We start from the raw sequence: 13,569 nt of genomic DNA on the forward strand, positions 1-13,569 counted from the left end.
TTTTTCAGATTGTTACTCCCCATCTTTTTTCATCGCCACACTGCCTGCCTGTGAGTTAGATGGTGGGGGAGAGAGGTTGGGATGTAGGGAAGACATGGGGGCAGGGGGCCTGGTCCTTGAGAGGGGGGGCAGGGCCTGGAGGAGCTGGGAAGCCGTGGGTTTGGCAGGAGAGGGGGTGACATATGTGGGGAGCCCTGGGGACCCAACCAGGCAAGCGGCTGGCAGAGAGAGCAGACGGCATTAACCCTCACTGTGCCACACTGCGCGACCCGTCCTGGGAGTGGCCCGGGGCGGGGGTGTTATCATGTGTGTTCTGGGTCACAGGAGCTCCTGGGCAGGATCTGTTATGTTCCTGGGAAGAGGTGGCTCGTCTTGGATCCTCTTCCCTCTTTGAAGTTCCCTCCTTGTCTGCTTCCACGTGTTCTCCCTCAGTCTGTCTGTCCCTGTCTCCACCTCTCTGTGCCTCTAGGTGACAGCGGGTCTCCACAATCTGTCCCCTTCTCTGCCTCCAGCCCGGCTGGAAGCCCCTTTTCAGCGCCAGGCCCTGAGCCCTCTCTCACCCCCGGTCCCCTAGGTCCCCTAGGCCTTGTCGCCTTTGTCTCCTAAGGCAGCCTCTCCTTTCTTCTCTCCTCTCTGCTCACCTCTCCCCAGCTCCAAGCCCATCCCAATCTCATTAGGCCTCCTCCGACCACTGCCCCCCCACCTCTCCTCCTCCCTCCCCCATCCATCTGTCTTCCCCGAAGCCCTCCTCTTTGTGTCCACCCATCTGTCACCACCAGCTCTGGGCCCACTCCCCCCACCCCCGCAGCACACCCGCCTGGCCTCTCTCCCCTCAGGCTCAGCTCCCTCAGAGCACTCCCAGCCTCCTTCCCTCCTTCAGCCAATCAAGGATTGCCTACTTCCACTTGCCCTTCACTCATTTCTTTTTCCAGATACCCTCTTGCTTCTCTGTTGTTCCTTTTTCCCCTCCAGTTTCTCTAACTCCTCCTCAGTTGATGGCGGGAGAGACAGGGGACTCTAGGGTCCTGGCCCCCAGCCCCTGAGCAGCCAGCCAGCCGGAGCCAGAGGCTGGTAAGATTTACTCACAGTTGCATCATCTCCTCAAGCCTCCTGAGATGCTCCCTCGGCTCCTGTCCCACGTTCTTCTGGTTGGGAACAGGGGCTCCAGCTACCCTTCTCAACAGGAGTGTGCCAACCCCTCTACCTTCTGAGTGAGGGACTCAGAAAGGAATCAAAATCTGACCCGAGGCCCACATGGACCCTGACCTTCCAAGGCTCTCTGCTTCCCAAACTCTCACCAACTCAACAACTCTCACCAAGCTTTTTTGAGGATGGGATGCTGAGTTTCAGGATGGCTTTTCTACCACATTATGCCACTACCCGCAGTCTACTGTCCCCGGGTTAGAGGGCAATCAGTGTCCCCCAGGCCTCCCTCTCCAGTGAGAGAACTTTCTACCTACCTTCAAAAGCTCATGAATTGGCCAACCCTTCAAGCCATCCGCTGCCCTGAGGGGTTTAGGATGAAAGGGAGAAGGGAAGAGAGGCTGACTGTCAGAGCAGGGCGGGGCCTCAGACAGCAGCCTCGCCTGACTCCACTTTGTGCAAATGACAACACTGTGGCCCAGAGAGGGGAGTGCCCTTCCCAAAGTCACACAGAGCATTAGAGGCACTCCAGAAAATCTGGTCCTGAGCTCTTCCCACAACAACATGAACCTTCTCCTTACTGGCCCCACCTCCATCCTTTGAACTCGGGTAGAACCTTTTCATAGCACTGATTTTGCATGGAACATATGCTGCCTGGCCTGGTTACTTATCTCGTGTCATGTCCCATCCAGCCATCTAGACTCTGGATCCTAAGTCTCTAAGGGAAGGTGCCATATCTCATACCCTTTTACGATGCTGGGACAGAGTGCCTTGCCTGTAGTCAGGCTCAATAAATGTTTATCAACACTGTAGCTGCCAGTGCAGATATAAGAAATGTTCCAGTCTCTGCTCTAATGTGCTGTGTAACCTTGAGCAAGCCACGTCACTCCTCTGGGCTCCTGTTTCCCCCATCTATCAAATGAGTTAGGCCATACACACAATTTCTCAGGGCTTATCATATGGTCCCTGGAAGAAACAAAGTCCTCTTGAAAAAGGTGGAATCTTGGTACAGAACACCAGACTCTGGGTGAAAATATCTCCTCCCAGGATGTGCCTCTGGGATGTGGGAGACAGAAAAGAGTAAACCCTTTGCTCAGAGAAGCTGGGAAAAGAGAAACCAGCTAATAGGAAAGCCTTCGGTGCTAGTCTCGAGGGACCAGGTGTCACAAGAGGTAAAGACAGGACAGACTGGGTCCTGGAGCAGGGTGGTCTGTTATTCAACAGTCCACGTGGGTTGGGTGGAAGAGAAGGTGCCGTGAGAACTAGCAGTGGGTAGGATTAGGGAGGGAGGGAAGCCCTGTGGGCAAGGGAGGAGCTGGAAAATGACAAATTTCAGAAGGCGGCACAGAGGTAAGCAGGGCCTGGAGCAAGCAGGAAGAGGGAGGCTAACGAGTTAAGTCTGTGGCCCTAAGATGCTGCTAGCCAATCGCATGCGGTCTCCAGGACACAGGAGGTGGGTGGGGAGGAGTTAGACTGTGGTCTCTGGAAGAGGGCCCCAATGGGTCATCTGGGGGTCTATTGCCCCTTCCATGGAGCCTGGTCTCCTCAGGAGACATGTTTTTTGGTTTTGTAATTTCTTTTTGGGGGGGAGGGGGAGGTAGGGGTAGCATGGAAGGCGGAAGACAAGCTGGTGCTGAAAATTCCTCCCTAGGAGGAGACCGGAGGACAGAAAACCCTACATCTTGTACCCTTCTCTTGCCCACCCTACCCACTGATTTTGCCTAACCCTCTGCTTCCCTGTTCAGCCCTCTCACTGGTTCTCAGCCACTTCCTCGCTTCCAGAAGCTGCCAGCAGGATGAGGGAGCTTAGCGCTCTGTCCACTGGGAGACCTGTTGGCCGAGGGAGGCATGGAGTGGGCCCAGGCGATGGTGGCAGCTGTGCTCAACTCCCGCCAGCACAGTGCACAGCTTCTCCAGCTCAAACTGGGAGGGGTGTGGTGGAGGGGAAGCAGCAGGGTATATTTCCACATCCCAGAACCCCAAACATGCCCCCTGAGGGAACTTGGAGAGAAACCTCGAGAAAATTCACGTCCTCTCAGCAGGATTTGAAAAGGTAGTCTAATCAGGAAACTAAGGAGTGCTTGGGACTCTAAAAATGGCCAGTTCTTTTCCACCTCTGCTGTCTTCAGGCACGTTGCAGACAGGCCCTTGGCCAGCAGCAAGCGGAGAAGGCTGGCTTCAGGCGCCACTCCTACCGGTTTGCGTCCCCCCTCAGCTGACTCAGCCCCTGCCCATCATCTAACAGTTCTGCTATCCTCCAGAATTCTGCCTCTGTGAAGACCCAGGGAATCAGAGTATCTCCAAAGAGCAGAGATTCCCTTTCTAGAAGGGTCCAAAACTACCCGTTTTGGTCTACAAAATGCCCACTGACAGCACAAACCACTTAGCGTGCCACCCAAGGGCCTTTGTGACCTGGCCCCAGCCTGCCTGCGGATCCTTACGGCTCGGGAACACTGAACAACCTACCATTCTCAAGCGTGAGCCATGCCTTTTCTTGGCTCTGTGCTTCCACACCTGGTGAGCTCTAAATCACCACCCAAGTGCCTCCTCCTCTCTGCAGCCTTTCCAAATGCCACCCCCACTGCCCTGAACCCCTCCATGTGCTACCAAAGCACTCTGGAGAAGCTGCAATTTCTCCATTTACTACACCTAGTTGTGAGTGTATGTTTCTCCCTTTAGCCCAAATGTGAGCTACTCAAGGGTCAAGGCTGCTGTATGCCCTTCAACTCTGGACCACAGCCCGGGCCTCAGATAAGGAAAGAAATGTCTATCGAATACAAAGTGGGAAGAAACCGTGCTAATGTCACTCTTGTAGAGGGAAACCAGGATTCCAGGGCTCCACAAGGAACCCTTCTGCCAGAACTTCCACTGTTTTTGACAGAGCCTTACTACTCGGGCTCTCTGGGGACTCAGAAGAGAGCATGTGAGGTTACGATTCCACGACTCCAATCTGGGATCACTGAACAAGGGGAATACATGGAATACATTCTTCATATTCAGAAAGAATAACAGGTAATGGTACAGGACACGTGGGAGAGTCTGTTTTGAGACTCGTTATTTATATATTTGTATACACATACACATACACACACAAAAGGAAAAAAAGAAAACAAAAATAGATATTACAGCTTAATAAAAATTACAACTGAGCACTGTGGGCTGGAGGTGGGATACCCACCCAGCAGCACACCCACCCTGATGTGCCATCTAAGGGCCTTGAGACAGGACAGCAGGAGGGAGACAGGAAGCTCAGCCCACAGATGGCTCCTGTCCTCCTCAGGGCTTCCTTGCAGTTTGTTCCTGGCATTCACCCCTTCATGTCCTTCCTGGTCAGGAAGGGGGCGAGGGGCGGGGAGCAGGAGGTATAAGGTGGGACGGAAAGAGAAGAGGGATCCTGAAGAAGGGAAAGTTAGGGTAGGTAGCTAGGAGTCAAAACAGGAGCAAGAAGCTTCTATTTGTCATCCCAGGATTTGGCAGGATTTGGTGAGGAAGAAGACATGGGGAAGGGGAGATGGGAAGGGGAAGATGGGGGCGGCAGGTAACTCGTTTTTCTCTCACTGTCTCTTTTGGGCAGTTCCACTTTATGTTAATGTCAGTCCGAGCCAGGCCCAGAGAGGTTCCAGTGACAAACTAGTGGTTTATGTCCCAGTGGGATAGATGATCTAGGAAATGAACTGCAGAGCTGGCAGGAAAAGCTGGGGTCCTCTTCAGTAAGACACAGATCCTGGTTCCCGGGGAGCAATGAAAAGGACATCGGCTTTGGCATTGATGCAGTAGGTGACGACAAGAGAGAAGACGAGGACGCCGAAGCCCACCATCAGGGTGATAAACTGCAGGAGGGGGTGGGCAGGGAAGGAGAAAGGTGCTCTCAGAACTCAGTGTAGTTGTGGATAACTGCTTGGGGCTGGGAGCCAGGGCACTGGAATTCCAGAGCTGGCTCCAAGCACCAAGTACTGAGCAATCATAGGCAACGTCTCCCCATTTGAAAAGAGGAGTAAAGTACCTCTGTCCTTGCTTCTGCCTTTTTTACTTAGATTTTAAGCATCCAAAAGGTAGGGCCCACGACTTTGATTCTCTTGTGGCCAATTACGTGACTGACTCACTTGTGACAGGTGCTCAATAAGTTATTAGATTGACTCGTCCTAGCGATGGCTCGTGGACATACCGGATGGGAGTGGAGCTGCGGAAGGGCTACATAGAGTCCACAGGGGAAGGCATATCTCTTTGGGTCTCCATGGGAACATATGTCCAGAATGAACACATACGTAAACTATCAGTGAAGACAAGCTTCCTAATGGCGCATGCTGGCTGACCAGGGACAGATTTGCAGCAGGTTTTTGTGGCAAATCTGGGGCAAATGGGAGATGGAAGGGGGTAAGAGACAAGAGGCAATAAAAAGAGGTCAAATAGACCTCTGCCACCTCCCCCACGCCCCACCCTCCCCAACCCGTGTCTCACCTCCAGCTCTTTGCTGGCTATCAGAAATATCCGGGCGCGGATGTCTTTCCAGCGGCTCTCAGTCCACGTAGAGTATTCAGTAGAGCCCCACTGCTTCAATTCGAAGGCAGGGGACAAGGCCCTGGCGAGTCGTGCCGTGGAACGCACACACCGGGGAAGCCGGTCTGTCTCCTTGGAATTCAAAGGGCCCTGAACCCAAGCGTACTCGTACAGCTGCACAGGAGACAGGCCACAGCAAACAGGCTGACAGGATCTATCCTCTCTCTCTCACTCCCTTTACCCTCTAGATGGTCCGTTTTTACCCAGGCTACTGCCTCTTCAACTCTCAAGTTCAAAGGGCTGCATCCCTCCACCTCTCCATCCCAATCTCTTGGGTCCAATTGGGCCTAGGAGATCCACCAACTTTCCCAAGGGAAGGGGACCCTTGGGGCGCCTCCAATGTCCACTACCACTCACATCCTTGTTTTCAGTGGGGACTTTACTCGGATCCTGGCACTGCTCTCGGGTAAGGTCGATCACCTTGCCAGTCAAATTTGCCAAGGCATACTGTACAACGTAAGTGGTGTTGGTGGGGCTGGAGACGGCGATGTAATGCTGAAGAGGCCCGTCACCTGACCGGAGACCACAAGGGAAGGGAGGATTTGGTGGGTGGAAGGTGGGGTGCAGATGGGCAGGGATAGGAAGAGCCCAGGGACAGGCAGGAGCCAGAGAAGAGAAAGTTAAGAGAAAAGGATCCAACAAATATCAGGAGGAAGAAAGGAAAACGGGGTGAAAGAAAATAGGAAAAAGGAGAAAGGAAAGATTAAATGAAAATGATGACTTTTTCTCTATCCCTTCTCTTTGTTAAGGGTCCCATTGCACACCAGGTGCTTACCCAAGTAGGACCTTAGGTCCGGCCTGAGGATAGACTGGAACCACGAATTGTTGGCTCTAACCAGGAACCCATAGAGCAGGCGGGTAACCTAGGATTGGGACAGGGAGAAGAGAGGCCCCTGTGACTTGGAGCCCAAGGAAAGAATTATTAGTGGAGATCTAGTCATGGGGTAGGAACCAGACTGGCCAGACACTGGGGTTGGGGAGACGGTGGCTGGTCACAGGATGCAGATGAGGCTCACCCAAGAGCTCTCTGGGGCATCAGTGATCCTCACCTGCACATCCAGGGCCGCTGAATGCCAAGGTTTGGGAAACTAGGCAAGGGACCAGGATAAAGTATGGGGTAGCCTGCTGTGTAAACAGAGACAGAAAGGAGCCAGGGCCCACTTGCTCTTACCGTTTGGGGATCGGCCTGAATGGTGTGGCTGAAGTTGGTTCCTCCTGCGAGCTGGTACAGTGCACGTCCCAGCACCGTGGCCACACCTGCCAGAGCCTGTAGTAGGTGAGGAGGTGGCTGAATGGCCCAGGTTCTCTGACCTCCAACACTAACATGCTAGCCGTCTGCACTGTGCTCCCCATGCTCCCTCCCAGCCCGGGTGGGTGCTACCTTGGCAGTGTCTGTCACAAAGTTCAGGTCCTCTTCAGGGCTCTGCCCTTCAGGGTAGGTCACATTAATGTTCTCAGCAGCGTCGTAAATGCTCTGGTAATAGCTGCCAGGAAAGCCAGCATGAGCTTTGGCTGCACTCAGCCAGGGCCCTGCCCTTTCCTCCCTCAACTGTCCCTTCTGCAGGAACTTGGGATCTCATTCTTCCTCACACAGGGAGGAGGGAAGAGAGAAAATCAGGAGTCCATATTGAAGAAGGTATAGAGAATGGCGAAGTAGGAGTGGGTGTGGGAGTGCTTAAATACAGAGACTCGTCTGACCGACAAGATAGAAGAGGTAAATAAGATCACAATGCAGGAACCATTCCTTCCTGGGAAATCTTTAAACTTCAGAGACACTTCCGTGTCATTTGCGTCAGAGATACAGGAGGGTGGCTAAGACGACTCTAAGAGAACCCTGCCATACGTTATCAGAGCAATCATATGATTGTTTCAATGTACATTCATACTGAAGGTGGCTGGGAGTAGAGGGGGACGAACAGGTCTGTCCACAAATATGTAACACTACACTGGGTCAAACCACCCTGATGCTCCTTGGGAAGCCCCAAGGAGACAGATCTTAGAAGAGAAGCTAAGAGGAGAGTGCTCCCAGCCTCTACCATCACTGAATGCCTGCCCCCCACAGAATCAAGTCAGCCTCACGGCCAAGTCCAACATATGTTCAAATGATGAATCACCCCTCACCACAAAGTGATACAGAAGACAGGTTTGGAGAAGAGAGCTGACCCTATGTATCAGAACCGTCACCGCCCTAAATAAATGAGAAGGTGCTACTGGGTGGTGGCTGGAGAACCAGAGCTTATGCACTTTTATTCAGAAACTCACTTGGCCTGTTTTGAGAAGGGAAGGGAGGCTGGGGGCTTAGCAATCCAGCCTGAATCAAGTCCCCTGTTACCCTAGGCCTCAAGTTAGGGGCAGTTTAGAGGTGCCTAGGACCAGGAGAGAGGTGACTAACAGGGCCTCACCCGTTATTGCTGGAGCCCCCTCAGCTGTAGGGACATTTTTACACCCACACTGAACCACACTTACCACATGGCAAGAACATGTTACATTTCACAGAGTATGAGTACCGTCTGTGGCACCCTTGGGCGGGCCATAGGCACCCTTGGGCAGGTCACAGAGAGCAGGGACAGCTCTCTGTGCTCCAGCCAAAGAACCTCCAACATCATTCCGGCACACGTTTGAGATGATGCCCTCTGCTGGCAGCCCTGGGGAACTCAGGCCCCTGGAGAGCTTTGGAGAGGTGGAACCACAAATGAGGATTGTGCTAGGAAAGGGCTCAGGGTGAGGGCTGTTTTCTAAGATGAAATCCTAGATGAATCCTAAGATGAAGTCAAACGCGGGGACCAGGTTAGATGTGAAAAAGACACTGAGCAAAGAACAGATTGACCTGAGATTTTGGTGAGGGTCGTGTGGGGACAGAGGCGAGCAGTGATCTCTCTTGACCCAGAGACATTTCTCTCTATGGACCTCTGGCTGCAGAACAGATTCTCTTCGGGAACAAAGAGGATGCAGGCTAGGTGACTCTTACTGGTTATGGAAGACAGCAGAGTGGTCAGCAAGAACAACGCCAGAGATGTTTTGAGCTCGAAGAAATCGCTGCAGAGAAGATGGTGGGAGAGGCTGGGGTCGACTCAACCTCCTGAGGACTACAGTAGGGACGCCAGCACCGCTCTTCTCCAGGGTGGTCAGGAGCTCCTCCACCTGGGGGAGGAGGGGCATTAGCTGATGGGATGCACTGGGGAGAGGAAGCAGGAAGAGGTCTCTCTTAGACCTGAAACACTCTCTACTTCAAGTCCCCAACCTGTTGAGCAGCCCTAAATTCTCCTAGATCTAAATCCTTCAAGCCTTTTGGGATCGAGGCTCTCTGAATTTTCCTGCAGCTCCCACCATCCTGTTTAAGTTATGGCACAGAGAAGTAAGAGGCCTGTGGGTTCTTTTTTTTCATATTTACAGGTAAACCCCACTGTCCTCAGGACACTGTCTTATCCTCAGCCGACGTTTTACTTATTATTTGCTGTGTAGAACTGGAGGAGCAAAAAATAACACAAAACAATGCTGAATGCCACACCAGTAGTCCACTCTGTAAGGGCTGTAAGAAGCCAGAGCAGGGATGACACTGAAGCTGGCATGGCAGGAAGAGGACCTCAGGGGAAAAAAAAGACCTATTTTGAGGGAGAGAGGGTCCTGAACAAGGAGTGACGAAAGTGGAAGACAGTTTGGGTAGGGAGTCTTACACAGCCAGGATGAGGAAGGGCAGCCAGGACAGCTGGGTCCCTGGGGCAGCAGGAGAGAAAGGAGCTACTCACACCCTGTCCTTAATGGGCAGTGACAGTTCACTAGGCACCGAATGATCAGAGGACCATCCATCCCAGGGAACCAGTGACAGGAGCTGAACTCATGGTTTTTCCCGGGGAGCTGTAACAGCTGGGGTGTTCACCCTTTGGCCAACACCCAACCTAAGGTCCTGTTTCACAGGCCCTGGAGGCTGGTGCGGATAGGGCCAGGGTGAGAGGGTGCCCATATTCTGAGCTGTTGAAACAGGAAGTGAGGGGAAGGGATGCTCAGATTACCTGGTTCTGTACAGTTTCATTCTTCTGAGACATGGGGTCTGTGTGCATCCAAAGCTCTAGTGAATTTCTTAAGGCCACCTGAGGGGAAGATGAAGAAGCAACATTTATAATTAGTCTCCCATTCTGGCCCATACTGGGGAGAAAAGAGTGGGATCAGAAGTCAAGGGAAGAGGTCGTGGCACCTGCAGTGGGTACAAGAGAACAGCAGAGGTGAAGCTTTAGGAGGTAGGAAGGAAGGGGTGGAGGATACATGCTGCACACCTGACCCAGCTCCACGAATGAGTCAATGTTCTCTAACTGCACAGGAAACTTGCCATTTTCCATATCGTAGACCATTCTTGAGCTGCCAATGTAGTCAAAAGTTTCCTGAGGGATGGAGACGGGTGGGAAAGGGAACAGAGATTCCAAAGTGTTAGGGCAGTCTCAGTGCCTTGGGGCCAGATCATCAAAGCTGTAGTTACAAAGGTTACTGTCTGTGTCATCTCAACTGCTGTCCAGCTTAGTCATGTGACTCTGTCCTCCTCCCTAACCCAGCTCCCAGCTGTGGCTATGCCTCACATGTATGTGTCACAGGACTGCTCGAGCCCAGACGTGGGGAGAGCAGCCTAAGTGGAGGCCCAAGGCAAACATCAGCTGTTAACTGTCTGCTTTTTGCTTCTCCCCCACCTCCGCCGACTGAGCCACGCTGCTGTTCCTTTACCCTAGGGCCAGTCTGTGGTGGCAGTGGGGAGAGGCAGGAGCCTCAGGGCTCCTGGGTGGAGGTGGCAGGGAAAGGGTCCAGAGAACGTAAAAGAATGTCTCAAATAGACCGTATCCGTGGGGGAGTGAGGGAGTTGGCAGTGTACCAATTCCAGGTCAGGGTGCAAAGGCTTCCTACAGTGGGGGAATCTGAAAGGGAGACACACACAGACACATCCAGCAGCTCTCTGGTGAATAACAATTAAGTCAAGTGCTGAGATCTTCCCCAAACAATAGCCACTCCCATCTTTACCACCCGCTCCTTCCCAGCCATCCTACCCCAGCCAAAGAGCCCTCACCCCTTGGAAGAAGACAAACATGACATTGCGGGGCAGGGTGGTCACATCGGGTGCCTTCTGCAGAGCTTCAGCTGCAGCCAGCTGAGTGACGAAGGAGGCAACGGCACTTTCAGCCCCTGGGGCCACATTCCAGAAAAAGGAACGACTGTCCAGCTGGGCACGGCAGACAAGGCAGGGGAGGTACACTTTGAAAATGGAAATTTGGGGCAGGCCCCAGTCCCCCTCTCTTGCTCTGGCCAAGAAAATATTCATGTCCTGCGGCGATGGCTAGAACCCCAGAGTCCCACAGCCCAGATCCCTCTCTGAGGCTCCCCACTGTAGCAACTCAGACACCTGATATGCCCAAAACAGGCCTGCCTGCCCTTTCTGTGCCAGCCCTGCCCACCCTGATCAGGCGCCAACACTCACCCGGGTGGCAGCCACCACAACCTTGTCATCGGGCTCCAACGTCTCAGAGGTATTTACAGGCTTAAGCATGCTCCATACGTTGTAGTCGGACAGGGGGTCACAGACGATTTCTGAGCAGGACACAGACAGTGAGAGATCAACAGGTAAGGGTGAAGGTAACTACAGAGAAGGCCCAGAAGACCTCTCTGTAAGTCATTTCTGTCTCCACTCTTCCACGTTGGTTTCTCTGCCACCGTCCACTTCGGGGACAAGCTGCCTCGATTGTGGAGAACTGTTTCTACTTCTCCCACCCAGTGCTCCCTACCTGTGCCCACTCTGTCCCGATAGTGGTCTTGCCCACATTCCCTGGCCTGACCCCTCCTCCCCACCCCAGGGCACCCAGCTCGCCTCGGACCTGTCCTACCTGGGTTGATGCTGAAGGAGCTCTGGATGAAGCTGCGTCGCATGCAGGTGACGGTGCTGATGACGGCGTGCATGTGTGAAAAGAGCTGCATGGCGCACAGTGGGAAGGCCGGCGCTGAGCCGTTCTGACTCAGGTTGTGATCGCGGTAGCACTACAAGGGGAGATGAACCCTGATGAGGCAGCGAGCTGTGGAGTCCATCCCATACCTCCCAGAAGGAGGAGGGCCCAGCTCCATCCTTAAGCCATTCCCACATCTGTCCCTGAGCTATAGTCGTCCTGGTACAACCACAGGAGCTATAAGGTCAAAGAGAAAAACTCACCAAGAGGTGCCAAGGGGCACAGAGTCAATGACTTAGGTGGGGCAGATGAAATTACCCTATACCAAATGGCCTGCTCCAATTTGGAGCTTCAGTTACTGTTCCTAATGTGATTTGCTGTAAAGAGCACCAAATTGGGAGATGAAAAATGAAATTCAAGACAGCTTGCACCTCAACCCACCATGTAACTTTGGACAAATCTCTTAACTGCTCTATGTATCAAAACTAGAGAACATTAGATTAGAATTAGAGAACATTAGAGCTAAAAAGAATTTCAGAAATTACTGAATTGAATCTCTCAATTTCTAGTCCAATGCTATTTCTTACCACACTAAGGGTTCTTAATCAGGGCTCTACACCTTATCTCATATTAAATATTCTTTATGTTTTCTTCCAGTCTAAATGCTATATTTAATGCTATAATTTCAGGAGAGAGGGGAATGTGAGAAAAATAAACCTCTTGGCTCTTCCTGGAGCAACTGTCTTTCAGAAGGTGTACTAGTAGAATGAGACTCTAAACAGGAGAAGAGTCTAAAAAATAATTCTCCTTCTAAATGGAATTGCTAGGAGCTGGCAGAGTCATTACCTGCTTAATGACATTGGTTTCATTTTCATCTTCAAGAAGGAAGATGGGGAAACTGAAGTCTTCATAAGCCAAGCCATCGCCCAGGGGGTTCCATGCTATCTCTCTGCAGTGAGCAAACTCTGGCCCATAGGAGTTGGAGTAAACACCTGAAAGGGAGGACAGGGGATAGGATGTTGGGACACCAAGCACTCAGGGACCAGGTAAGGAAGGAGGGCTAGGATATCATAGGATTGGGACTAAGAGTTCTGAAGGAGGAGGTGACTCAAAGAAGCAAGTATCAACCTATCACCACCTACAGTAAAACAGACACTGGTATCAGGGAGCCCTAAGCTGGGCAGTTAGGGATCTGAGCATGTGACAAAAAGGGAGGATAGAAGGTAAGCAGAAGAAAGGTGAGCAGGAGAGAGAAGGGATGAGTGGTGAAGACAAAGAAACGAATCTTCTGTTTGGGAGCCAGTTGCTCACACTATACACAGACAGACGCACACCTCTTCCCAAGCCCTCCAAGATGTGAGAATGAAGCAACAATGAGCTTTGGGTGACAGCAGGCTCCCCTGATCCCTTGGGGCTCTTACCAAACCCATCATTGGGACACTGCACACTAGGAGAGAAGCCTGAGGCAGGACTGGGCTTGGCCAAAGACACTGCAAGACCAGCAATTCGGCTGGTTCTCCCCTTCAGCTTCTCCATCAGATTCCTGGAATAGGGTGACAATGCCATGAACGAAGGCAGGGAGGTTATCAGGCAGCCCGACATCCTGCCCCCTAGGATGGAAACAAATGGGGAGTTAGGGGAATCAACACTGTCGACTCATTTCTTGTCTTTTCGGTCTCTTAGCTTCTGAGTGAGAACCATGACCTGATCTGAACTCAGGGCTTAATCTCATCTACCCTGTCTCTGTGCACCCCTTCTTCCTTCCTGGGGTCCGTATTCAACTAGAGCTCTACTTACAAGGTCACCGAGACGATTCCTTTTAATGGCCCATCTTTTCTTCGGAGGATCACTCCACCCCGTGCCCTGATCAGACCAGGGCAGCCAAGGGAAGTTTTCACTCACAAGTGTGAGGACTGTTCACTGACACTTCCCCTCTCTGGATGCATTTCCTCAG

The 13,569-nt window shown here is 52.3% G+C and overlaps 1 protein-coding gene across 2 annotated transcripts in view; it reads right to left on the minus strand.

Moving 5' to 3' along the window:
• Nucleotides 1-4,172: 4,172 nt before the first annotated feature.
• Nucleotides 4,173-13,569, minus strand: part of NCSTN (nicastrin) — a 15,465-nt gene continuing 6,068 nt past the window's right edge. The window contains exons 4-17 of one of the 2 annotated variants that reach the window (XM_007459927.1): nt 13,037-13,158; nt 12,462-12,607; nt 11,559-11,709; nt 11,156-11,265; nt 10,748-10,900; nt 9,972-10,076; nt 9,711-9,788; nt 8,669-8,841; nt 7,082-7,184; nt 6,872-6,967; nt 6,476-6,563; nt 6,058-6,212; nt 5,602-5,814; nt 4,173-4,973 (exon numbers count right to left, since the gene is read on the minus strand). In XM_007459927.1, the coding sequence (XP_007459989.1) occupies nt 4,851-4,973; nt 5,602-5,814; nt 6,058-6,212; nt 6,476-6,563; nt 6,872-6,967; nt 7,082-7,184; nt 8,669-8,841; nt 9,711-9,788; nt 9,972-10,076; nt 10,748-10,900; nt 11,156-11,265; nt 11,559-11,709; nt 12,462-12,607; nt 13,037-13,158 (1,816 nt within the window). In that variant the 3' untranslated portion in view covers nt 4,173-4,850. The remainder of the gene's footprint in view (nt 4,974-5,601; nt 5,815-6,057; nt 6,213-6,475; nt 6,564-6,871; nt 6,968-7,081; nt 7,185-8,668; nt 8,842-9,710; nt 9,789-9,971; nt 10,077-10,747; nt 10,901-11,155; nt 11,266-11,558; nt 11,710-12,461; nt 12,608-13,036; nt 13,159-13,569) is intronic. The other variant, XM_007459928.1, reaches the window with a different exon arrangement.

Source organism: Lipotes vexillifer, unplaced genomic scaffold (assembly GCF_000442215.2).
Source record: "Lipotes vexillifer unplaced genomic scaffold, Lipotes_vexillifer_v1.1 scaffold2036, whole genome shotgun sequence".
Lineage (NCBI taxonomy): Eukaryota > Metazoa > Chordata > Mammalia > Artiodactyla > Lipotidae > Lipotes > Lipotes vexillifer.